The following is a 25252-nucleotide window of genomic DNA, read 5'->3' on the forward strand; positions in this document are numbered from 1 at the left end:
TAGGAAAACCCCCTAACTTCAAGTATGAGCAAAAATAACATGCATTGCGCCTTCACCAAGATTGTAGTCAATTAGTCAGAGCTTAGTGGCATCGCTCGGCAATTGATGAACAAAGATAGAGAAGTGTCTTGGTAGTAAGCACCTTTCATTTGAGGAGAAGCAAAAGACAGATCATCATCCATCAACAATCCACCATCCTTCCCTTCTTGTCAAGTAGAAATATTGCTTTGGGTAGCAGCTTTATTTTGGGAATCATCATACTTGCTGTGTTCCAAAACCTCGGCAGCTATTGAAAGGTATCATAGTCCATTTTCTAAATGCATTTGAGCATACGTTTCTCACGTCAAAATTCATCTTCCAACTAGGGGTGCGCGATAAATATCGTCCGATAATTAATGCGCATCTCGTCAGTAAAGCCGGTTCTCTAACCAGCGATAAATTCGATCAGGTGCGTGATTTCACATAGAGCAGCTGTTTCTTCACAGAGCCGTTGTTAACTGACTAGCTGCGCAAATACACGTTCATTATCAGCATTTAATTCATACAACTGACCTGATGGAATTTACCGCTGATTAGAGAACCGGCTTTACTGACGAGATGCGCATTAATTATCGGACGATATTTATCGCGCACCCCTACTTCCAACGTCAAAGATTTCTCTCTGGTGAAGCATGTAGGACATCTCTAATCAATTAGTCTGCGTTAACCCTGAACCTTTCTTACAGTTGACTACAAGTTTGATCACAAATCAACAGCCATTGTATAAAAACAAATATCCCCCTTATTTTTCAACAGAGACAGTAAATGAATATTTTTCAATATTCAGTTTCACTCATCAGTTATGTCAGAAAACATCTGCCACCTATTTCTGTTACGTTGCTGCTTGACACGCTCTTTTCACAGCAGCGTGGGAAAGATTTTATCACTTGAGCTGAACCATCCCAGTAAATCATTGCAGACATACCTTGCAGTAGGTGTGTAAAAATGGAGAGAAAGCAAAAGTTACTGACCGTGAACATTAAAGCAGGAAGTTGTGCCGCATAAGAGTTAAATAGTGGTAATATTTTATGGTTTTCTTTAACCTTATGCCTGCTAAACCATTGCCTTTAAACATGTATTTTTTTATCTGTGTTAGAGAGTTATTCATGGATATTTGTTTGTTTCTTCTGTACTGGTTGGGGCCTGTTGATCAAATGAATGGATGTTGGGGCCCAATGCTTCTCTCATTCAGTTTCCCTCTCATGGCAATGTCTCACTTAATTCTCTTTCTTCTCACCATTTTCTCTGAACTTTAACTTTTCATAATGGATAATTTCATTTTAATGCTGACAACACATGCAATTAAAACACTGTAGAACCTCTTCCCTTGTTCTTAGCTTCTATAATCTTAGTCTTTTCCCCTTGTTGCCCTATGTCTCTCCTGTCCTTTATAGTTAGTCAGTGTACTAAACTTCAAACAAGCCAAATCTCTCAAGTGCCCAGTCCTTCTCAGCAAGTCTTGGGCTCCAGGCATAAAGTGGCTCGTTAAAAACGGATTACCTTTCCTTAATGAAGCAGCTGCTGTCAGACTCATTAACAAGGTGACTGGTCATTCAATGCGTTTTCATTTTAAGAAAACCTGCATTAGTGTTCGACAACATTTAGACCTCTTTACTAATAAGATTTTTCTTTTCAGGAAAATCTGACAACTTCGGTTTTGTCCATCCTAATAGAACCAAGTGATCATACACAGGATAAACTAATGCTAATGGACACAAGGCCTTTCTTCTTGTTGAAGTGGACACTCTTGGTGGCCCTTTCCCAGGGTCCAGTGCGTGACAGGCTGCACTGAGCACACACAAAGCTCAGCTGTGAATCCCCTCTTGCTAAATGCTTCCCGCACTACACCATTTCATATCCCAGTGAAACCTGTCTCAAACACCACATTGCATTTAAGTTTAGCCACAAGTTTCTTAACCCTCTTTCAGACAGAAATTCTGGAAAATATACATAGATAATGTGTCCTGGGATTTGTCCCGGTATCGTTTGATTGTGGTTCATTCACACTGCCAGTGATTTTCCGGAATCTGTGTGTGCGTTCACACATTCACACACATCCTATAAAGGCACGTGACATTACGATGTAATTTGTAATGTGATGCGTTCACTTTAGGTGGCGAGCGATCACAACTTCAGCGCAGATAGTGAGGAACCACCTGATCTCTGCTTCATCACAGTTTACCCATATTTTTTTGATGCAAACGTTGATCTGCTTTCAAAACACCCGGTAAAAGAGTCACAGGATAACATGCGTCATCTCTACGACACACCCTTTATGCCATTTTGGCTTTTGTTCACACAGTGCTCGTTATGTTATTAGGGCCTCAACCCGGGATTGATCCCGGAATCAATCCTAGGACATGTTTGCGTTCACACAGAAGGCACTCCGGCACCATTTTCCGGGACCATTTTGCAATGTGAAAGGGGCCTTAGAGACCAATGCAACTGAAATGCTCAGGCCCAGAAACGTAGTATTTTCTTTTTTTAAGGATTGCACACACAAAGTGTCATTCTCACTTTTGAAAACATTGACAAAATTGAGCGTCAGTGATCTGTCAACTTTCCTAAGTTACCGCCACTGGAAAAGATTAATCAACTGGACTCTTTTGGGTCCCTCACAGGGAAATAGAGGTCTTTAATGAAGGGTCAAGTAGCTGACAGAGGGCAGGGCGGGTACCTAATTTAAGGGTTACCGTGGTGATGACAGGAGCCGGGGGAAAATGGAGGTGATGGTAACGTTCTTTCTTTAAGTCTTCTATTTGTGTATCCCACTACAGTCCACCCCTTCTTTTTATCTTTTCCGTCTTTCTTTCTTTCCCTGGTCTCTGTCCTTTCCCATCCTCGACCTCTTCTTGAAATTTGTCTCTCTCACGACCTTCTCTTTCTCCACATCCCCTCCCCTACTCCCTCTCTTCCATTCTTTTCCAACTATTAACCTGTGATTAAGTAACCCTGTCGTCAGCTTGGGAGATTTGGCTCCTGGGTAAAAGAAGGATGAGAGACTTGCGCTCTTTCAACACAGAGGTGTGAGAGTAAATCTCTTCTTTTTCCCCCCACTTCATTCCTACCTTATGGACCGTCTCTCTGTGCTTGCCTAATGACGTTGTGCTCCACTTCCTGGCTGCAGAGGCAAAGTGGCTCAATAAAAAGCACCTTTTAAACAGCATTGAAGTGAGTCCTGGCAGCTCAGCCATCGGCTCTGGCGCAGTCATGGTGTCAGTGTCTACACACAAACACGTCACGTTAGGTTCACTGACTTCATGGCAGATGAACTTTAAAGACGAACTTTGTGTTGACAGTTAATGAAAGGGTGACCCCTCAAACTGATGCTGGAATAGTTAGGTTGGTTTATTTATGTTAGTCCATTCACATTTGTCTAAGAGGCCCAATCCTGCTATTAGCTCACATTGTATCTGTCAGCACCAGCAGTGCATGGTCCACCTGGTGGTCACACTGCGATTATCAAATTATTTCTCCTTTATAATTTTTAAGAAATAACCATCTTTAAGCATAAATGAACCCAATACTTTTTTGGAGAGATGTATTCTAGAGAATCATGTCTTCAGCTCTTAACTGTCTCTGTAGGTTCTACAGTGGTGGTTCATTCATGTAATATTTAGAGTATACGCAGACTGTCCGCACAAAGTGTTTGTGAAGAATAGATGGTCTCATGCGCTGAGAGTAAACCTGTGTATCCTTTCCCCTGTACCGTGTCAGTTGTGTTTGTTTGTGTTGGAAGCATGTGTGCTGTCTGCTGTGTAGTATCATTAGATCAGCCCTTGTCTGAATTCAGTCCACAGATCAGTTTGATGTAATCTTTTAATGGCACCTTCAGGCATATTTAAACAGGGCTGGGTTTCACTTGCTGAGTGCTGCCCATTCACCTTGTCAAAACAAGCACACTCTACCTGTTACTCTGCAGCACGCCAGTCAGTATAAAGAGCTTCATTTAGACTAAAGACTTTTTTATCAAAATCTTATTGTCTTCATCTTATAGGTGTGTTACTTGAATTAGGCTGATCTCTTTAAATTCCAAATGAGTAGTCTTGTGGTTTTTCCTGTTTCAATGTTCAGCAGTTTCATCATCATGATACCTGCCTCTCAGCACGTGAGTTTCTGTGTTGCTTCACCTGTGCCATGTCTGGCACACTACTGACGTCTGTCGTCATTATCAGGCGGGTGAAAAGCAGCAGATCGGAGTGAGATCAGTTGAGAACGGTCATGTCAGGTCTTGTGTGACTATGGTTGGCATTACAAGTGGCAGGCACTGGCAGTGCAGCCTTTGGCTTAATAATGAGAGGAGTTGAGCCATGCTATTCACATGTTATGGCTGTTACCACACTGCCCCCTGTCATTATTTCTTAGTATTACAGAGAACTCTGTCAGCACTATGAGAACATTATTTTCAATTCACTTTTTGTATTTATTATTCATTTTTATTATTGTGTGTATTTAGAAGGTTGTTATGTACTTTCCATTATCCACAAGCAAGAATGTTTTCATGGAAATTACCCCCAAAAATTCGACCAGAAATAAAGATCCAAACCGTCATTTCTTTTTTCTTACCACAGCTGTCAAGCTCCTAAAATGAGAAAAAAGTGCACCATAAAAGTATCATAAAAGAAGATTTATTTTCTAAAGCTACGCCTTATGACAATATTATTAGTCCACATTTGTTTTTGAATTCTTTTAGACCGTAGCTGAGATACAATTTATTCTTAGGGGTCCATCACAAAAAATTTATTTTTCCATTCTGTTGTGCACCTTATCTATTTTTTTTCTATTCACACGCTAGATGGACATGTTTGAGCATTGCATTTGCATCTTTAGTTCGAATCTTGAGACCTTTTTTTTCCATTCCACTAGCCACATCTCATGTTTTTTCAAAGCATTCTGTGTGAATGGCACCTTAACGGGTTGTGGACACAGGTGGAGGAAATGACTGATAAACTAGCAATCTTACCAGGAAATAATGTTGTCTGTGACCAAAATTCTATTTTTTGAGCCATATTGTTCATGAATGTGCTTTATCACAGTTGTATTTTTTTCCATCTCCCTACGCCCTGCCTTTGTTTGCGGTCAGCATATTTCCTGTGACCTTGTGTTTGATTTGGAGGAGGAACTCTATGCTGAAATGGTGATGACATATTCTAGTGCAAGAACCAAATTATATTTTAGACCTCAGGGTGACCTTGTCAGCTTCCTCGTTTAATTTCATATGTAAATTTGCAGGAGATCTCTCGGTTTCTCCATGTTATCTGTGCCTGACCCTCAGGGGAAACGCCTTTTCCTACAGCTTACCTGTGATGTCATGCATCACATACTGTTTGTCCTGTAGATGTGCCTTATGCACTGAGCAAACAGACTTCATTGTGTTTCTTCTACCTAGCAGCATTTGAACCGGACCTTCAGGAACACCTGACATCTTATGACTTGGGCTTTCCATGTTGTCTGCTTCTGACATTTTGTTGTGTTTAGTTGACCTTGACCTTTCCTTTTTCTGGCGTTTTAGAGCTGAAATTTTGATTCTGCAGATCATGTTGCTGTATTGATGTTTGTTGCTTTGTGGTTCACTGTCTGTGTTTTGGTCAATAATGAGTTAGTTGTTGGGTGAATCTTTGCAAACTGAAACGCATGAACATGAAATGTATGAGCATGTACAGCACTCAATACTTAGTTGGGGCTTCTTTTGCCTGAATTACTGCAGCAATGCTGTGCGGCATAGAGTCGATCAGTCTATGACACTGCTCAGGTGTTATGAGAGCCCAGGTTGTTCTGATATTGACCTTCAGCTCTTCTGCATTCTTGGGTCTGGCATATCGCATCTTCCTCTTCACAATACCACATAGATTTTCTTTGAGGTTAAGGTCAGGCGAGTTTGCTGGCCAATTAAGAACAGGGATACCATGGTCCTTAAACCAGATACTGGTAGCTTTGGCAAGTCCTGTTAGAAAATGAAATCTGCATCTCCATAAAGTTGGTCAGTAGCAGGAAGCATGAAGTGCTCTGAAACTTCCTGGTATACGGTTGCATTGACCTTGAACCTCAGAAAACACAGTGGACCAACACCAGCAGATGACATTGCACCCCAAACCATCACTGACTCTGGAAACTTTACACTGGACCTCAAGCAGTGTGGATTGTGTGCCTCTCCTCTCTTCCTCCAGACTCTGGGACCCTGATTTCCAAAGCAAATGCTAAATTTGCTTTCATCAGAGAACATAACTTTGAACCTCTCAGCAGCAGTGCAGTCCTTTTTGAAGCGAGACGCTTCTGACGCTGTCTGTTGTTCAAGAGTGGCTTGACACAGGGAATGCGACAGCTGAAACCCATGTCTTGCATACGTCTGTGCGCAGTGGTTCTAGAAGCACTGACTCCAGCTGCAGTCCACTCTTTGTGAATATCCCCCACATTTTTGAATGGGTTTTGTTTCACAATCCTCTCAAGGGTGAGGTTATCCCTATTACTTGGACACTTTTTTCTACCACATCTTTTCCTTCCCTTCGCCTCTCTATTAAAGTGCTTGGACACAGAGCTCTGTGACGGTCAGCCTCTTTTGAAATTACCTTTTGTGTCTTTCCCTCCTTGTGCAATGGTCGTCTTTTGGACAACTGTCAAGTCAGCAGTCTTCTCCATGATTGTGTAGCCTACAGAATTAGACTGAGAGACCATTTAAAGGCTTTGCAGGTGTTTTGAGTTAATTAGCTGATTAGAGTGTGGCACCAAGTGTCTTCAATATTGAACCTTTTCACAATATTCAAATTTTCTGAAATACTGAATTTGGGATTTTCCTTTAGTTTCCTTAGTTTTTAAAATAAATAAACATTATAATATGTGAGTCTGTATGTAATGAATGAATATATTATAAAAGTTTCACTTTTCGAATGGAATTAGTGAAATAAGTCAACTTTTTGATGATATTCTAATTATATGACCAGCACCTGTGTGTGTGTGTGTGTGTATGTACATGTGTATATATATGTGTGTATATGTGTATATATACATGTGTGTGTATGTGTATGTGTGTATATATTTATATATGTATAAAATAATTAAATTCTCTCCTTCTGCTTCATAATTAAAGCCGATAGCTGAGTGCACAAAGTGCCCAATATTGCACTCTTAGTTTTTTTTTTCAGTAATTTTTTTTTAAATTATTAGTATTTATTTATTTATTTTCAGTGTGATCACAATATTCACACTATTTAAAAAAAAAGGTTTAAATAGTGCTAAAGCATGCAAATTGGGATGCACAGTATGTTTCTCTTTTACATTTACATTTCATTTTCTCTGTTTTCATTTTAGTTAAGGTCATCTTGTCACACTTGTTGCCAGCATGTAAACCCCAGAGCCTATGGTTCAGCACTGCTGCCACAGATTTGCAGTTGTTACTGATTTTTAGCACACATGCCCTCAAACACTTTCTTCCTATCTCTTCTTGTCACGCTAAACTTTCATTTTGTAAAGTCCCCTTCTCTCATGTTTCCCCCTTTAACTTTTTTAAGTACATGATACGACAGCAGAGAATGTGCAGACGATGAATGACAAAATGTGATTGGACAGAACTATAACACTGGAAAAATATGATTGGATGTCCCCGAAATGATCATGTGACCTCGTATGACACGTCCCAGTTAGTTAGCGTGCTAATGTACCCACCTGTCATCGCAAAACCACAATGATTCCACTGATAGCTTCATGCCGTTGCACACATCTTTAGGCACACCAAAAACGACATGCAGTTGGGAGTCACAGCGCCATCTGCACAGAGTGTAAGGTCAGCTAAAATACTTCTATTTACAGTCAAAGGCACTAACCGTAAGCATTCAGCATTCAGCATGTAATGCATACAGCATTCAGTACGGTCAAACTTCGTTGATGCCAGAATGACTCTGTAACATCAAGCACAGTTAGCTCTCATGTCATTCACACATTCAGTGAATGCAGCTTGCCCCAGATGAGATCACGGGGTCAACGGTCACACACCCGTCAATGCTATTTGCCTCTTCCCCCTCAGACAAGTGCGCAGGTCTCATGTAAATATGGAAGAGATGACAGAGCTTACTCATAGCAACAGAGATACACACGCGTAAACATAGTCATCCACGTCGCATTAACATGATACACTGTCTCATACAGGAAGGATAAGCAGCCAGCCTTGTGGTCAGATGTAGAGAAGAGAAACCTGGTTGCTCATTTTAGTTTTTCTGTTTTTTGCTCATGTTGGGGGTTTATAACGGCTCATGGAGCGATAGCTAAAAGCATGCTGCTTGTTTCAGAGGAAAGGAATTCCAAGTAAGCGTGTCAGAGAGAGAGGAGGGAGTTGAGACAGAGGAAGACTGACTTAGATGATTCGTTTCAGAAGTTACTTTTTCAAAGTAGGTGAAGCTGAGAGAAAAATAAAACGTTTTGTTAATTTCCAAAGTGCAGATTAACTTCTGAAATCGGAGAAGAGAAAAGAAAGGATGCTAAAAGAGGGATCCAAGTTATGCTGATTATAGTGGACAAGAATTATAAAATTCAATTTTGATTTGACGTGATAGAGTTTGAGATCAAGTTATGGACCCTTTTGATCCAGAAGTCTTTTTGCCGGTGCTCTTTGTGGCAGCTCACCTTCTGACGGCAACTGGAGTGTGGTTGTGCTGTAGACGCCGGAACGCTTGGAGAGCTGTTCGTCTTGGTAATGCATGTGTCTTTCCCTGTGACTTTAGCTGTCTTTGGTAGGGGATCTCCTGGCTTCTTGTTTCCTTTTTTGGGCTCCGCCTCTTCCTATTACATTAATGCTTTGTAGAGTATGTTGACATGAAGTCTAAAGAACGTTAATGTGTGAAAAAAAAAAAAAAAAATCTAATTTATTGATTTGTTTAACCCTTTCTATTTGCAAACATTATTACATTAGTGTAATATTGTTGACATTTCTGCATTATTATTTTTTTAAAGGAACACTCCTCTTTTTTTAAAAAAGTTCATTTTCCAACTCCCCTAAAGATAAACTGTTGACTTTTACCATTTTCGAATCCATTCAGCCGAGCTCTGGGTCTGGCGGTAGCACTCTTAGCTTAGCTTAGCATAGATCGTTCAATCTGAATAGACTGTTAGCGTCTCGCTCAAAAAAGACCAAAGAGTTTCTATATTTTTTCTATTTTAAACTTGACTCTTCTGTAGTTACATCGTGTACTAAGACTGACGGAAAATGAAAAGTTTCGATTTCCTAGGCTGATATGGCTAGGCACTGTACTCTCATTCCTGCGCAATAATCAAGGAACTTTGCTGCCGTACCATGGGCCTGAAAGTAAGTGTGAAGGGTTATGAGGAAGCTACAGACAGGTGCGGATTAATTAGGGTTGGAGCTGAACTGTAAGGCTGTGGCTCTCCAGGACCGGAGTTCATCACCCCTGATCTAATCCGATTCAATGATCTATGGTAAGCTATGCTAAAAGTGCTACTGCCAGACCTGGAGATCGGCTGAATGGATTCAAAAACAGAAAAACTCAAATGTTTAACTCTAGGGGAGTTGGTAAATGAGCCTATTTTTAAAAAAGGGGGAGTGTTCCTTTAAGTTGTTATTCATTAAACGGGATTTCTAATGCTATTTCAATGCATTGTGAATGATTTAATCTGCTAAAGAGTAGGATACTCATACTAAACATATAAAAAATGAAAAAGAAACCGAGTTGGACCTATGATAGTGTTTCTGTGCCAAATACACTCTTTCAGGGTTCATAAAATCTTTTGAAAGTTTTTTTTGTAATTCCTTTTATGAGCACTTCTCCTGCACATGCACACATCAACCAGAGCAAGAGCAAACCAATCAACGTGCTTCGTTCGGGTTACAGAAGTCATTGCGGCAGCGCTGCATAGGTCTTGCTCAAAAAGGATTTGTCTTTTTGTTTTTGACCACAAAATCAACAGTGTCCAAAGTTTGTTAGGGAAAGATAACCTTGTTCAGCATCCCAAAGAACCCAGCGTTATCAGCGTTGAGGGAATTATTTATGTCAATGTTACTGATATGTGTTGTCCTACGCAACGATGTGCATGCTTGTGACTCGTTAGCTCAACTGTTGTCTTTTATAGATAAAACTGAAGACTAGACTTTACTTTAGTACAAGGAAAGATCTGTCCGTGTCCAGTGACATTTTAAGAGTTTCTGTTATGTTGAAGTTTTTGTGGTTGCCATAGTTGCATAAGCAATGACTGTGCAAACACCAGTGACTAGTAATATCTAACGTTTTCATCAAATTTACATAACTTACATTTAGCATGTACTAGGTTAGCTGTTTATTTAAATTCAAATAGATATTTATTGGTTCTAGGGCCATTGCTCAGTTATGTTGAAATTAGCTGGAACAACATTTGTGTGTGTGTGTGTGTGTGTGTGATCGACTTAAACTTAATTTGTCTTTGCTACATATTAAGTTTCTGTAAATCAATGTACTTTATTTCATTAGAAGTTGTTATAATCAAAAAAATATTGATGCAAACCTTTAAAAATGTATTTTTGTTGTTGACTTCTAAGAGTTCCAAGGTACTTTTTATATTTGTGCTGCATGCTGTACTGTAATAAACCTGTCAGCATATCACAGTACAGCATGTTATTTTACATTCTCACACAGTACTGATGCTCATGATCCTTACACAAGCTTATACATTATAGCTCAGCTGTAATTTATACAATCAGCTCACTGTCATGTGCCACATTACATACTGTAATACTGTTGTAAACATGACAGCAGTCTGAGCATGTGAGATAGGGATTTGTGTTTTGCACCCATGTGGCTAGTTTAGACTTTGACTGCAGAGCTTTTGGGTGAAGGACAGAGGTTGCCCTGGGTAATGTTGAATGTCCTGGTGAGCATTATTGGTGATTGCTGTGAGTCAGGATGGATCAAGTCAAATGGGGACGGTGCAGGCTTGTGTTCCCATGCAGGTTGGGCACAGTATTAGTATCTATACTTCACTGGTGACAGCATAGGATTCTTTGAACAGTAGTACTGTAAATGTGCGGTGTTGTATTAGGGATGCACAATTTATTTGTACTGTTAGTTATGGGCCAACAATGCAGTTTTTAATTTAATTTAATTTATTTATTTTTAACACTATTTAAAAAGATTGGGGTATTTTTTTATGTTTTTGAAAGACATCACATATCAAGTCAAGTCAAGTCTGCTTTATTGTCAATTTTTCCACATGTACAGTACATACCTGTACATACAGAGATTTGAAATTGCATTACTCTCAGACCCCCAGTGCATACAGATAACATTAACATTAAAGCCTAAAAATCTATATATCTATATTATCTATATATTTCTATATAAATTTGATAGACAAGAATAAATGGTACAAGGAAATGCAGGCATCACAACATTGTCTAACATAAAAAATGGATATTAATTTGGAGATTTGCTAAAGATTACATTTAACAGTGTTCTTTAATTGTACAAAACAAAATATTTGGCAATATATCAAATATGAACCGATACACACCGTTTAAAAGTTTGGAGTCTTTAAGATTATTATATATTTTTTTAAGATATTAATACTTCCGCAAGTATGCATTAAATTGATCAATCATGACAGTAGAGACATATATAATGTTACAAAATACTTCTACTTGAACCGGCGTAATGAAACTGAAAATTCAGCTTTGTCATCACAGGAATAAATTAGATTTTAAAACAGATAAAATTTTATATAACTATAACAAACTGTTATTTTAAATTGTAATAATATTTTAAAAAATATTAGTTTTTATTGTATTTTTATTAAATAAATGCCGACTTGGTGAACACATTATGGAACCATTTATGGAACCCGTCTCACTCGCAAAGCCCTCTGCATCACAGGTGATCCCACCCACCCATCACACAGCTTCTTCAGTCTGCTGCCATCAGGGAGTAGACTGTGTGGTCTCCAGGCCAGGACAATATGGAGATTTTATTTGATACATTTATGCTAACTTTGACAAATTTTGTGACTGTCCATATTAAAATGTAAGTGTGATTTTCATGACTGGATTTTGAGATTCCGTCTGCCTTTTCTGCTTCACGGAAATCATAGTGTTGTATGCGTCAAGAACCGGGTTGACTCAGGCACCACCGGTACTTAAAGAAACATGGTACCGTGACATTTTAATTTTTTTAGTACCGACTTGTTACCGAAGTACCGGCTCTTTTGACAACACTAATTGTGACACATTAGCTGCTATTATACCGTAAGATGTGATTAAGGTATCATGAGAACCTTAAAGCAGAAATTGTTAAAATCGGTTTGTCTGTCAGACAGACAATGACTTACTATGTAACTCTCATGCGGCCTGAGCTGTTGAAATGTCTGAGTGGAGAGGGGAGGCTGTTCTTTTGGATGATTTGCACCCATGCATATGTGTATGAGGGTGAGCAAGTGCTCGGTCACACAAGGTCTGTTTCTCTAGTGTATATGCTAGCTTTCATAGCCTGTGTGTGGTGGAAGGATTGAAGAAGGAAAGAGATGCAACACTGCTCCACAGAGGTTATTATTAGCAACAGCAGGAAGTGTAGCAGAACATGGGTGTGGGTAAAGTGCTGGGGTTGGGCACATTCCGTTATTAGCTTTTGTATGTGTCTGTCTGTGTTTGGTTTGCACTGGCAGCCTCCTTTTGTCCTTGCGGTAAACCTCAAGTCTAGGCAATTAATTTGGAACGTAAATACAAAACAAACTCCATGCAGAGTTCTGCCCACTGTTATCCATCAATCCCAGTGTCCTCTTAGGTTAATGCTTGTCTGAATTCCGGTACAACACCTCAATTCTAATAGAATTTGTTTTAATGGGTCTTAGTGCTTTGGCTCCTCCTTCAGAGGCTTACTGTTAGTTACAGTCCCAGCACTTCTTTATCCCTGAGAATTGTCCTGAGAAGAACATTCGGCTTTCACTTCCTCTGCCAGATGACATTAAATATTCAGGACAAACAGCATGAGTTTGTGATGGGTTTTTTAACTGCTAAATAAAAGTATAAAAGTACAACCTTGCATACTAAATACAAGCAAAAGAACCTCGGATATTCTTGGAACGCAAGCTGTAAATGACTAATGGTATTGTAAATGGAAAAGTATGTCCTCCAGATTGGTGACCAAATATCAGATGGTTTTTGGCACTTTTGGGTCGCTTCAATTTTGTTAAAATAAGCTTCTTTTTCTCGCCAAGGCTGCATTTATTTGATTAAAAGGCAGACAAAACGGTAATATTGTAAAATATAATTACACTTTAAAATAACTATTTTTAAAATATAATTTATTCCTGAGATGGCAAAGCTGAATTTTTAACATCACCAATCCAGTCTTCAGTGTCACATGATCCTTCAGAATTTATTCTAACATGCTGATTTACAGACCAAAAAACATAATATATAGATTGCTGAAAACCATAATATACAGATTTTTCAGGGTTCTTTAATAAGCATAAAGCATAAAAAAAAAAAAAACATTCTGGAAATTTCAATCTTTTGTAACATTAGTCTTAACTGTGTCACTTCTGATTAATTTAATAAATGTTTGTTAAATATATATATTTTTCCAAAATATGTGCTACTGACCCCAAACATTCATACATACACAGTATTTAAAATATTCTGCATAAAAATAATATATAATATAAAAATACAGATATCTATTTATCTGTCCGTCCGTCTGTGTCTGTGTCTCTGTTTCTAAAACATCAACCATCCATGTTTTCACCAAAAAACTGTGGTCTCTACACATCGTCATTGACCATTTTAATAAACCCTTATCGGTCAACCCCTGTTTCAGATGTTACTGTGCTAACAAAGTTTTTGCTCATTAGAGCACTGTGGTCACATGGAAACCAAATTTAATATGGGCGTAATCGGATGAAGTGGGCTGTCTGGGGGGGAGATCAGTTAATTGCATGGATTATACAGATAACGGAGTATGAAGAGCCTGGCTCTTATGCTTTTTCTCATTCCTCTGTCCGGTTTAAAATGAGGAGCGTTATCCCCCATTTCCCAGAATCCCTTGGATTGAGCTTGTTGTTCATGTGGAAAGACAAACGCAGAAGAACAGAAGTAGTGCGTGAGGGAGGGAGCGAGTGAGGAGAAGAGGACACGAGCTGTGCCAGCCTCAGAGTGCCACCATGAAGAGAGAGAGAGAGTAACAAATCTAAATATGAAATGAATGAAAAAGAAGAAAAACTGGACTCAGAAAACTGCAAAACAGGAAGAAGAGAACACACGGAGGAGGGAGCTCTGTCCAACTGGACCTGATGAGAGATTAGACGTGATAACCACGAAGAAAGAGAGGGAGGGAGAGAGAGGACGGATAAACACTCTGTGTGGCATTAGGAGTGTAAGCTCTGTCTGGTATTTATAGTTCAGAGGGCCGCAGGAGGAGAGAGCAGCCGAACAACGGTGTCTTCAAAAAAACCAGATGAGAAACTGGGAGACGGGAGTAGAGAGTTCATTCAAAATCAGCTGGAGGAAGAGACAAAGATGTGATAAGTGGAAGGAGCACTAAGGGAAATCACCTGTCTTCTGTCCCTTCAGGAAGGAAGAATGAGAAAAGCTGGCATTGTGAGTGAACCAGTACTCTCAAAGGATAATCGGGGTCTTTCCGTGCCTCCAGCATCATTGCAGGGATTTACAGACCTGTTTAAATGGGACACCGTGGGATCAAATGTCAGATCACTTCTGCCTGCCGATTGGCTGCTGCTCTCTGTTTGGTTGCAGCTTTATGAGATCATGCAAGCATCGTGGTAGTTACTTCACTGCTTGTTTTATTGACTCCCATGTCTATCACCTCGTTTCTGCAGTTGGTGATCATGTGACCGTGACAAATGGAGATTGAACTAGGGCTGCACATTTAATCACATTCTAAATGTGATCACAATTTATGTTTCTTATGTTCGTCCACGATGTTTGTGTGTGTGAAATCCAAGCATGAATCTTACCTAAACCGCTGTTTTAATAGATAGATATTTCACTATTTTGGCTTTTGGAGCTTCTTACCAGTGTTCATAATGAGAGAACACTGGCAAAGAGAAATTAGGTAAAGTTAACATTGCGCTTGAGTTGACGTTTTCTTTGTGCTTCACGAAAGAACAATAATCGAATGAATCAATAAAAGAAATTTAAGGAGAAACTTCTTCATGAAAACAATTATTAGTAATTGTGATTTATCATTTTTCAGGATTACTTCAACCGTTATCATGCAGCTCTAGACTTTCCGTTGTTTTCCTTCATCCCAAAAAGCCCCCAGGATTTTCCCCCACCTTATTTCCCCCTTTTACATTCACTCTCATTTTCACTTTCACTTTCATTCCGTTATGTATACTTGTAGAGCTCTGCAGTGGAAATGATCGTGTAACATCTCATCATCCACTTGTTTATTGACGGGTGGATTTCTGAAAACAGAGACTATTCCGATGACATCATCCTGCATGGGCGCTCGCTCATCTCACCGTGCTGTTATGGAGTTCATAACAACAGTTCAGAGAAACATGATAGTCTCTCATTTGTAGGCTTGCTACAGAGACTCTTGAAGCTGGATTGCTGCATTCTCCATTAAATCACAGGAAACTGAGCAACCACAGATTGTGAGAGGTGGAAAGGACAGCACTCTTTATCGTGTTTACGACACATCTCTTCTCTGAGAGAGCGAGTGTGGCAGTGGTCTGAGGGAGGAGGGGAACGTCACTCCTTATTAGAAGTGAAGGAGGAGCTCTTGTAGAGTTTGACATGCACGTGTGAGCCAAGCTGCATGTTTGAGCTGAGCTTGATATGGCAGCAAACATGAAGACAGGCGAACGAGGAGGAAGAACGTGGGAGCTGTAGACGTGAAAACATCTGTGCCCTTTTTCCCCCCGAGTGTGGACTTGAGAGATTTCTGATTCCTGGCAGAGTGTGTTTGGACTAAATGTGCGAAACGCCACACTCTGAGACATGACAGGAAGACAAAAGGAAAGGTAGATCGTTCTGGAAGCCAATAGGAATTCGTCACCGGCAGCATGTGGCCTGAATATTGCACCGAACGGAGCCTGAATGCTCATCTGCACGCGCTCATGTGCTGCGCAGGTCAGTTTCTATTTGAGTTCCTGTGCGTGTGTCGTCACCTAGTCACATGGCCACTGTGATTTGTGTGTCAGTGGATGTGCGGTGTGCTGATTTGTTTGTCCACTATTGTTGTGGTGCCGGATCAGTGTGTGAGCCCACGTGGATGAGCTGTGTTAGGTTCTGTACCATGTTTGCACAGTATAGGGTGTGTGAACCAACACAGTAACTCAGTGTAGTGAGGAACAAGAGAGCGTGCCTCTGTGTGACAGTCACAGACATGTGGAGGAAAGGGAATGAGATATTCTAAGAAACTACTTGACACACACATTTCCTTTTAAAATACTTTTGCAATAGTGTGTGTGTGTGCTTGAATCAGATCCACAATGCCAAAGTGGGTGTGTGAGATGTGTGGAAAGCATAAAAGGTGTGTTTGCTTCACTCATTAAAGTATCAACTCCTATTTAAAAGTCGCATTGGATTCCCACAATTCTCATGCTAGTAGAGAACTCTTTTTAATTATTATTTTAATTTAGGAAGGAAATATTAAGTATGCAAAAATATCACTATCTTTTTTTAATTGTAGATTTTTTATATATATTTATATGTGCATATATTGTGACTTTGAGAGTGGGATCTTCCGTGTGTGCATATGGGAGGAAGTGGGCCGTCTGCACCACATGGTTGCTTAGTATTGCTGTATCTCTATAGCAACCAGATCAACTGAAGCCTCACAGGAAGAGGCCAAAAGAAAGTGACAGATAAAGCAGGAGTGTAATGAACTCATAGAACTGCAGGGTTGTGCGATCAACTTCTATTCTGTGCCTGGTTGTGTCACTAGTCTGGCATGTTCAGATTGTTCAGAATAAGTCTCATTTCAAAACTTCCTGCCCATAATTTTTTTTTTGCAGTTTTTAGATCATACCAATATCTGTGGCATCAGGTGTCAAATCAGGGCTGTGATATGTCAGCTGAATTGCATAATGTTCAAGATATTTGTGCATTTCTGAGTGTGGTGGGAAGCTGAAGATTGACTTGTCATGGTTTTCTGAGCATGTGTTCATGTGTGACCTCCTACATGTTATAGTACGGTTTGGAGAATGTAGGTCAGGTGACCGCGGTAATGAACCTATTAACTGCTCTTTTTTTAAACTTTCAGCCTAGTTTCCAATTTTACCAAACCTCTGCTAATATAGCAAATACTGATGCACTGTATCTCTATTACCTGTTTTGCCTGACAATTTTATTTGTTAATATTGTGGATTTAATATAAGTTTCTAAAAGGCATAAAAATATATTAATTATAATAGGTAAAAAAAAAAAAATATCATGGATGTTTAAAAAATGACTTACCAGGAAAAAATGATCATGTTGTATTTTAAACTGGTGTGTTATTTCGATGATAATAAACAAACACACACACACTGCTATTCAAGTTCAATAGTTTGGAGTTGGCAAATATTTTAAATGCTCTTAAAAATCTCTCATGCTCTCCAAGGCTGTATTTATTTAATCAAAAATACAGTAAAAACTGTAATATTTTTGTAGCAATTTAAAAGAATGTTTTTCTAATGTTTCTTTTTGTCCTGAAGAAACATTTCATATTATTATCAATGTTGTAAACAGTTTTGCTGCTTAATATTTTTGTGGAAACCATAATACCTATTTTTCCAAGATTCTTTAAATGGAAAGTTTACTGTCACTTATCAAATGAAAAGCAAAACAAACTAAAATGTTTTAAATTGTAGTGTATTAACAATATGGCTTTCTATTAAATCGTGTGACCATGGGTGAAATGTATTATTTATATGAATGTATTAAACATTAAAATACATGATTTTGCATTTTACGGTCCGTGTTTGAATTCAGGCTATTTAAAGCAAGACTGGAGGGAGGCTTGTTAATAATACACAGCATGATGCTGTTTTCCTCTTGATGCGTTACATAATTAATCCAATCTCTCTTCCTCCCCCCTCTTCACCTCTTCCTCTCTATCTCTTTCTGCTGTTTCCTCTTCTATCTCTCTGTTCACAGATGAACGAGACCGGGTGCAGAAGAAAACATTCACGAAATGGGTCAACAAACATCTCATAAAGGTACAGTCCAGCACGCAGGGTTATTTTTGTATTTCTGCTGCGCTGCACAATGATAAGGCCTGCTGGCCGCTGGGCTTCAGTCCTGCTGAACACACAGCATGCATGCTCACGTGTTAGACTCAGGGATGGGTGCGGTATTAATATTAGGACACTTGCAGTGGGTACTGAAAATCAACGATTGTCCAGAAGCTGTTAATGGTTTAATACTAACACAATGACAGCGGTATCTCCCTGGTGTTTTGTCCATATGACTCTGAAAATACATTCAGCATGTTGTCATGCTCCAGAACTATATTTGTGAGTCTGTTAATCCTCTGTAACTCCTGCCCCACTGACTAAAGATCATGAGAGCAAAGAATGCTGGGTATTTCAAGGGCAGGGCAGAGGACCAGAGTTATGGGGTTAGAGATGGTGGCCACATAACTCACTCAGCCAGTATTACTGTAATGTAGACTGACCATAGGAAATGGGATGGGTTATACCGTGCTGCTGTAAGGTTAGACTTTACAAGTAGTGAGTTATATATACTAGACCTCTGTGACTCTTTTGAGACCTCTTTATATTGTATTAGAGATGACAGACTGTTTGTTACACACACATAACAAAAGACAGACTGTGTGTCTTTAATGCTGCAGTGCACAGTAGGGCTGCAAAACGATTAATCATGATTAATCGCATTCAAAATAAAAGTGTTATATTAAGGACAATTTTATTTTATATAATATAAATTATATACGAATATAAATATATACATGCCATTTTTTTAATATATTTATATATGTGGATATACATAATAAATATACACAATACACACACACACACACACATATAGTATATAAACACAGACTTTTATTTTGAATGCGATTAATTGCGATTAATCGTTTGGCAGCCTTTGCTTCAAAGTGACTCTGCGACATTCTGTTGTGGTTTAGATAGTGGACAGGTCTAGAAATATAAATTGATAGTCGACAGGTCTATAATTCTGGAATGATTCATTTTGGAAATTTGCAGGCATTCAGTTGGCTGTTTGGCTGTTATAGCATAGCTTGTGTAGTGTGTCATGAGTCTCATTAGCAGATACTTAGTAGGTGATGAAATTGTGTTTACGCATCTCTCTCTCCATCTCTGGCAGGTGAACAGGTGTGGCGTTCCCCTCAGGCAATGTTGCACTGACTAAAAGCAGTGTGTAGATCGTGTCACATCCGTTTGTTTGCCCTTTACACAATCCTAACATAAACAGTGACCTCATTGCAAACTGGTTTAAGAGGGGTTGTACAACATTCCTGTCTACAGGAATGACTGCTGACTACAAAGAGGGGAAGCATTTGAGTGTGACACATTTTGTTATTTAATACTCCAGTGCTTGGGTATTACTCTAGTGCCCAGGTATTGTTTGTTATTCTCTCAGTCCATAGCAACAGTGCATCCCTTGGTAATATACCTGTGATAAACACTGAAATGACATGGAAGAGTCAGAGATGGATCGAAATGACTATGTTTTTGGATTGTGAGTCTCACAGTTGTCAGGATGTTCTTTTATACTCAGCAGACGGTTCCTCTGTGGCCCTGTGGGGAGGCAGCTGTGTTGGATTTTGCTGTATACAGCTTAGAATCTCTGACTCCACACACACACACACACACACAGTCTCTCATGTTAGCGCAGAACGTCAAGATCCTCCATGTTTTTCTTGTCGCTGGTTTACTGGCCCATCTCAATGAGTCTGGCGCCCTCTGCTGGTTAGAGTTAGTGCACTGCAGTTTTCTTTCTATGTAATTTACTTCACCATTTTATCCAAGCTGCTTTTGTTAATGCTTTGCAACCAACCTAAAAAATTAGTTTGCCAACTGTTGTTTAAATACAGTTTAATTTATACAGTCAGACGGTAACCAAACATGGTAATTGTAGCACAAACCTTATTGAAGCTATTGCTTATAATACAAGCGGTTACACACAGGCCTCTCAATACTGTAAAGAACTCAACATCTCACTCTAAATGTATTTCTCTCTCTTTCTCTCCAGGTGCGGAAGCACATCACAGACCTGTATGAGGATCTAAGGGATGGGCATAACCTCATTTCCCTGCTTGAGGTGCTGTCTGGCGTCACATTGGTGAGAAAGCAACTACTGTCACCTTAACACACACACACAGGATATACAAGGTTGTACACAAATTTGATTCCAATGCTTTAAACAGTTCTCCCAGGTAATTCATGTGGCAGAGATCTGCTTTATTCTCCATAATGCAATTCAGAGCCACATGGTGCCGGGGATCATGTCACATGAGTTGACCTGGGGTTAGGCTGATGTCATGAAGTGTCCTGGCTTGTTGCTGATGTTGCTGAATGCAGATACAGGCCTTGCTGCAGAGAAATAGCTGAGTCTGACATGTACTGCAGTGTGTTGTAATGACATCTGCATTAGTACATTATTTCTGCACTCAATCTTGCCCACTCTGATGGCTGGGGACCATGATGCACTGGGGCAGACTGAATGACGGGTGGATTAACAGAGACAGACTTCTGACACACCACCTGTCCTCTACAATTGCTCTCTCACTCAGTCTTCATTCCTTTCTATTACCTCATCTTTTTATGATTTATTTATATATTTATGTCTGTATATACAGTAGTTTTTTTGCACTTTTTTCACTCTCTTCCACCATCTTTTTATTTGTTTAAACTGTTGTTTTCTACATATATCATCCCTTCAACACTGTTTCTGTCTTCATCCTCTCTCTGTGACCCTCTCTGTGATGATGTCATCAGCACAAGGGCGCGTCTACTCTGCGGAGGGCGTCTGTGTCACGCGCACCCCCACTCATCCTGCTGGGTGTGGAGGATGAGGAGGATGGAGCTCAGGGAGTATGTCTGACCCCCCCCCATTGAAATGAACACAGTCACACACAGTCAGCTCTGTACACTGCATGGCGTGGACTCAATGACAGGGCAACTTCGTAAACATGCAGAGGGGAATGTCTAATACACCGATGCGTAATTCATGATGCCACACGTAATCGGATTTATTACATTTAGGTGTTTGAGAGACCTCGCCTTGCGTACACATTTTATATACACGTCACGTCAGTCCTGCCAACGCTCACATCACATGCCCACATTGAATCTGATGGGTTTGACACATCTGCCCTATTGTGGGGGTTTTCTGGTCGCCTGTTTGCAGGTTTGCTGTGCACGCTGCTGCATTTGTGGGTGTTAATGAGCATGCTTTGCATGTAAGGGTGTGTGAGTCTGCTTCATGACCTCATTAGAGAGTAGTGATTGACCGATATATTGGACAGGCCAGTTAATTGGATGATATTTGGCCATTTTGATTATTGGCCATGTCTGGATGATTAATAAAATTAGCCGTTCGGCCTTGTCAATAGATTTGACATTTTTGCCTTATCGGTAGATAGAAACCTGAGGAAATTTTGGTGCGCCTTATTTCCTACTGTTACATGTGGAACTTACAGTTCAAAGGTTTGTGGTCAGTAAGATTTTTTTTATCAATTCAGCAACGATAAATTACATTTGATTAAAAGTGACAGGAAATATATTTTCAGATTTCCATTTCAAATAAATTCCTTGAACTGCCTATTTATTTAAAGAAAAAAATCAGCAACACAAAAATATTAAGCAGCACAAATGTTTTCAACACCGATAATAATAAGAAATGTTTCTTCAGCACCAAATCAGCAAATGATTTCTGAGGATTGTGTGACACTGAAGACTGGATGTTGTAAATTCAGCTTTGGCATCACAGAAATAAATTACACTTTAAAATATATAGAAATAATATTACAGTTGTTACTGTATTTATTTATTAACAAAAACATTAAAAATCTTACCAACCCTGGACTTTTGCATGGTATTGTATAATGACATATTATATCGGCCATCTACTGCTGTGCAATCTAGATATTGCTGTTGGACACCCACTACTAGACTGATGTTAGCATTAGCAAGCAAGATAAAGTGTGTGAGATATGATAATTACATAGCATTCTGTTAAAATGTCAGTATTAGCAAACCATTCAAACAGTTAAGCTAACTATTCCCTGTAACTCTGAGACAGGATTATTGTTTGCTGACAGTCCAGTGAGGCTCTTGTGTTATTTTGCAGTGTGCTGCTTTTGCTGCTTTCAGGCTCGTGCTAATGAAGCTGTCCTGTTTTCACACAGACCTCCAATTTTCCCAGATTACCAATGCACTCATCTGCATTCTCTCTCTGTTTTCTCTCTGACTCTCTTCATGTCTTCAATAGCCCAGGGAAAAGGGTCGCATGCGATTTCATCGACTCCAGAATGTGCAGATCGCCTTGGACTTCCTTAAGCAGAGACAGGTATGAATGTCTAAAATGACACTTTCTCACTCTCAGAGTTGCTATTTACAGATCGTCAGATCTATGTTTATAAATGCAAGGATGTAACCAAATATTTAAGATTGGGTGGGGTAAAACAAGAGTTGAAGAAGTCTCATTCATCAACTACTCCTCTGAATATTGGAAAGGATGTGTCCCCTTTAGTGTTTAGGCTAGTAGACTAATGTAATGCACATGTAGTGGAAGTGAATACAAGATGATAGCTTTGTGCCCTCAGTCTCATTGTGCTTCAGTTGGCAACATGGCTCTGAGATAACATGACCTGGAGTTGATGGAAGTGTTCTGCCCTATGCAAGTCTGTCCAATCCCCTCTCTGTTGTCACCCCAGCCCAGGGTCCCTAAACCAGACAAAATGCCGACCAGCGCTCCTCTCCCAATGCACAGTACATAGCTTCTGACAGCTCTGTAAAGAGGACAACAAACGCCAAAGCTGTCCTGAAATTACTTTACATCGTCAGTTTTCAGTTGTTTAGTCTCTAGGCATAGCCTTTTATTGGCAATCAGTTGTTTTTTAACACCTTTACACCAAATTGCACCTTTAACTCATTCAGATATTTTCCACTAAAGCAAGTCTTTTTTTTTTTTTTTTTTTTTTTTTTTTTTTATGCAGGTCAAATTAGTGAATATACGCAATGATGACATCACAGATGGGAACCCAAAGCTGACACTGGGACTGATCTGGACCATCATCCTTCACTTCCAGGTAAGTTCACCTTAGTCACAGCTGTGTCCTACTTGAAAATGTCATGTTCAACAGAACATGCGAGAGGTCAGAGGTGACTCTGCTTAATGCTAATAGCGGCTGTTTACCAGCCTCTCATGTCCGCAGCTGTCAGTTTGAGCAACAGAGATTTGACCGTTGTAAGAATATGTGAACTCAAGAGGGAATGGTTCACAAGGAGAATGTGATGGATGGAGTACAATCCTAAACTCTGCCTCTGAACATGCTCAGGAAATGGTTTATATGGTGCTTCAATAGAAAAGACCTGGCAGTCTGCCTGTTTTACAGAATGACAGACTTTCTAGGCAGGTACTGCCAGCCTGCATGCTGATAAAGAAACAGAAATCTGTGGATATGGGCCCTGCAGAGCACATTTGTGAAATGGCCTTCAGTTTTCTATACTTATGGGTCAAGCTAGAGAAGTAAGGTCTGTTGGATGAATACTGTGTGGCTGGATGGTAGAAATGAAATGTCCCATTTATAAAAGCAATTTAAATAACTTGCATGATAGTTTATCAGAAGCAATAAAAAGAATTTTTCGCCCTCGCTCCAGAATGGAATAATGGAGCACAAATTGTCTAATTTAATAAAGACTAGCAAAAATAATAAAACAGTTATGATGTATTTTTAGCAAACTATCTGCTGATAATTTAAGAGAGTTCTATTAAATGCTCTTAAAAATACGTAGTTCTAATTCACTGCATACTAGCTGCACTTCCCAGGATCATCCAGAAGAGGACACTGTTATTGTCAACAGAGTGGTGACATCACTAGGGGACAAATGCAGCTGGTTGCCAAGGTGATTAGTATGACCCCACAGCCTTTTTCAGTCAGCATGATTCAGCAGAAGAGAGTGGAGGAAGCACAGGCCTCATGAAATAGCAAATCAATTCTAACGAAAAAAAGAAAAAAAACACCTTCAGAAAAATATTACAATTAAGAAATATAGTGAGAAACAAGGACTTTTAAAACTTGCATGCTTAATTGCAGTACTTAACATTGATTAATTATGAAACGATGGCAATCAGACAAACGTACACAATGCTGAGCATGCCACTGACAGTATGGAGAAGTTGCTTTGTTTGAACTTTTCACCATTAACTTTGTTATTTTCTGTCAACCAAATAAGTAATGGAAGGAGAATTAAAAGGTGTGATAGTAGACCACTGTAGAAATGCATTGTTATTGTTGTGATGAACAAGTGGCAGCCAAAATGACCATATCCCAATATAATATAGCATGACTCATGAAACATCGTCCAATTTAATCATTTCAGAAGAGGCACATTAGGAGGATTTGCTAGTAGTCAATAGAAGCATTCAAAAACCACTCCTCTAAGTGCCATTTTGATCCATACTGTACTTTCACTTCAGACAGCCAACAGAGACTAGATATCCATCCTCCCCCACTCTCAATCTGGGACACTTCCCTCTGTTTTGAAACCTCCGCTGTAATTGAGGCTAACAGCAGCCTTTCGGAATTGTGTTTTGTATATCCTCATATTGACCTCACATATTTTTGTCTTAAGTTTAGGATCCTGTGGGAAAATACCAATCAGGCTTCAGTGTGTTAGTCTAGGCTGAATTTGCACCAGCTGTCTCTGTCACAAAAACAACTGATCTGATTGGCTATTATTTTAGTCACATAAAAGGTGTGGTTGTCTGGCCAGCTGGGGTGTTTGGCAAAGATTGCAGTGTGCCGAAATGTTATGCTTTCTGTCTGCAGGGTAAAGTTGATAGGTGCTGCTCTCTGTCGGTCAGTAAACAGAAATTGACCCCATCTCAGTTACAGTACAGGAGACTCTGGATGCATGACAGTTTTATTATTGCTTCATAATTCATAACCTTCTTTTGCAATCCTGCTTGTGCATGCTGCTTCTGATCACATAATAAAATATCATCACAGTCTTGTAATATGTGTAGGTGTGTCTATAGAAGAGGGTTATCTTCATCTTCATGTCTACAGCCTCTTAAGATGTG

At 39.5% G+C, this 25252-nt stretch overlaps 1 protein-coding gene across 12 annotated transcripts in view; it reads left to right on the plus strand.

Annotated features, from left to right (window-relative positions):
• The window catches only part of LOC113119418 (microtubule-actin cross-linking factor 1-like), a 167392-nt gene that overhangs the window by 47959 nt on the left and 94181 nt on the right, over positions 1 to 25252 (plus strand). For 7 of the 12 annotated variants that reach the window (XM_026288898.1, XM_026288900.1, XM_026288908.1 and 4 more), the window contains exons 3-6: positions 18113 to 18174; positions 20195 to 20284; positions 22436 to 22513; positions 23163 to 23255. In XM_026288898.1, coding sequence (XP_026144683.1) covers positions 18113 to 18174; positions 20195 to 20284; positions 22436 to 22513; positions 23163 to 23255 — 323 coding nt within the window. Of the gene's footprint in view, positions 1 to 8073; positions 8720 to 15531; positions 16103 to 18112; positions 18175 to 20194; positions 20285 to 20940; positions 21037 to 22435; positions 22514 to 23162; positions 23256 to 25252 lie in introns of those variants that run through there. The other 5 variants (XM_026288897.1, XM_026288901.1, XM_026288904.1 and 2 more) reach the window with 3 other exon arrangements.

The sequence above is a fragment of the Carassius auratus genome, chromosome 19 (assembly GCF_003368295.1).
Source record: "Carassius auratus strain Wakin chromosome 19, ASM336829v1, whole genome shotgun sequence".
In the NCBI taxonomy this organism is placed as follows: domain Eukaryota; kingdom Metazoa; phylum Chordata; class Actinopteri; order Cypriniformes; family Cyprinidae; genus Carassius; species Carassius auratus.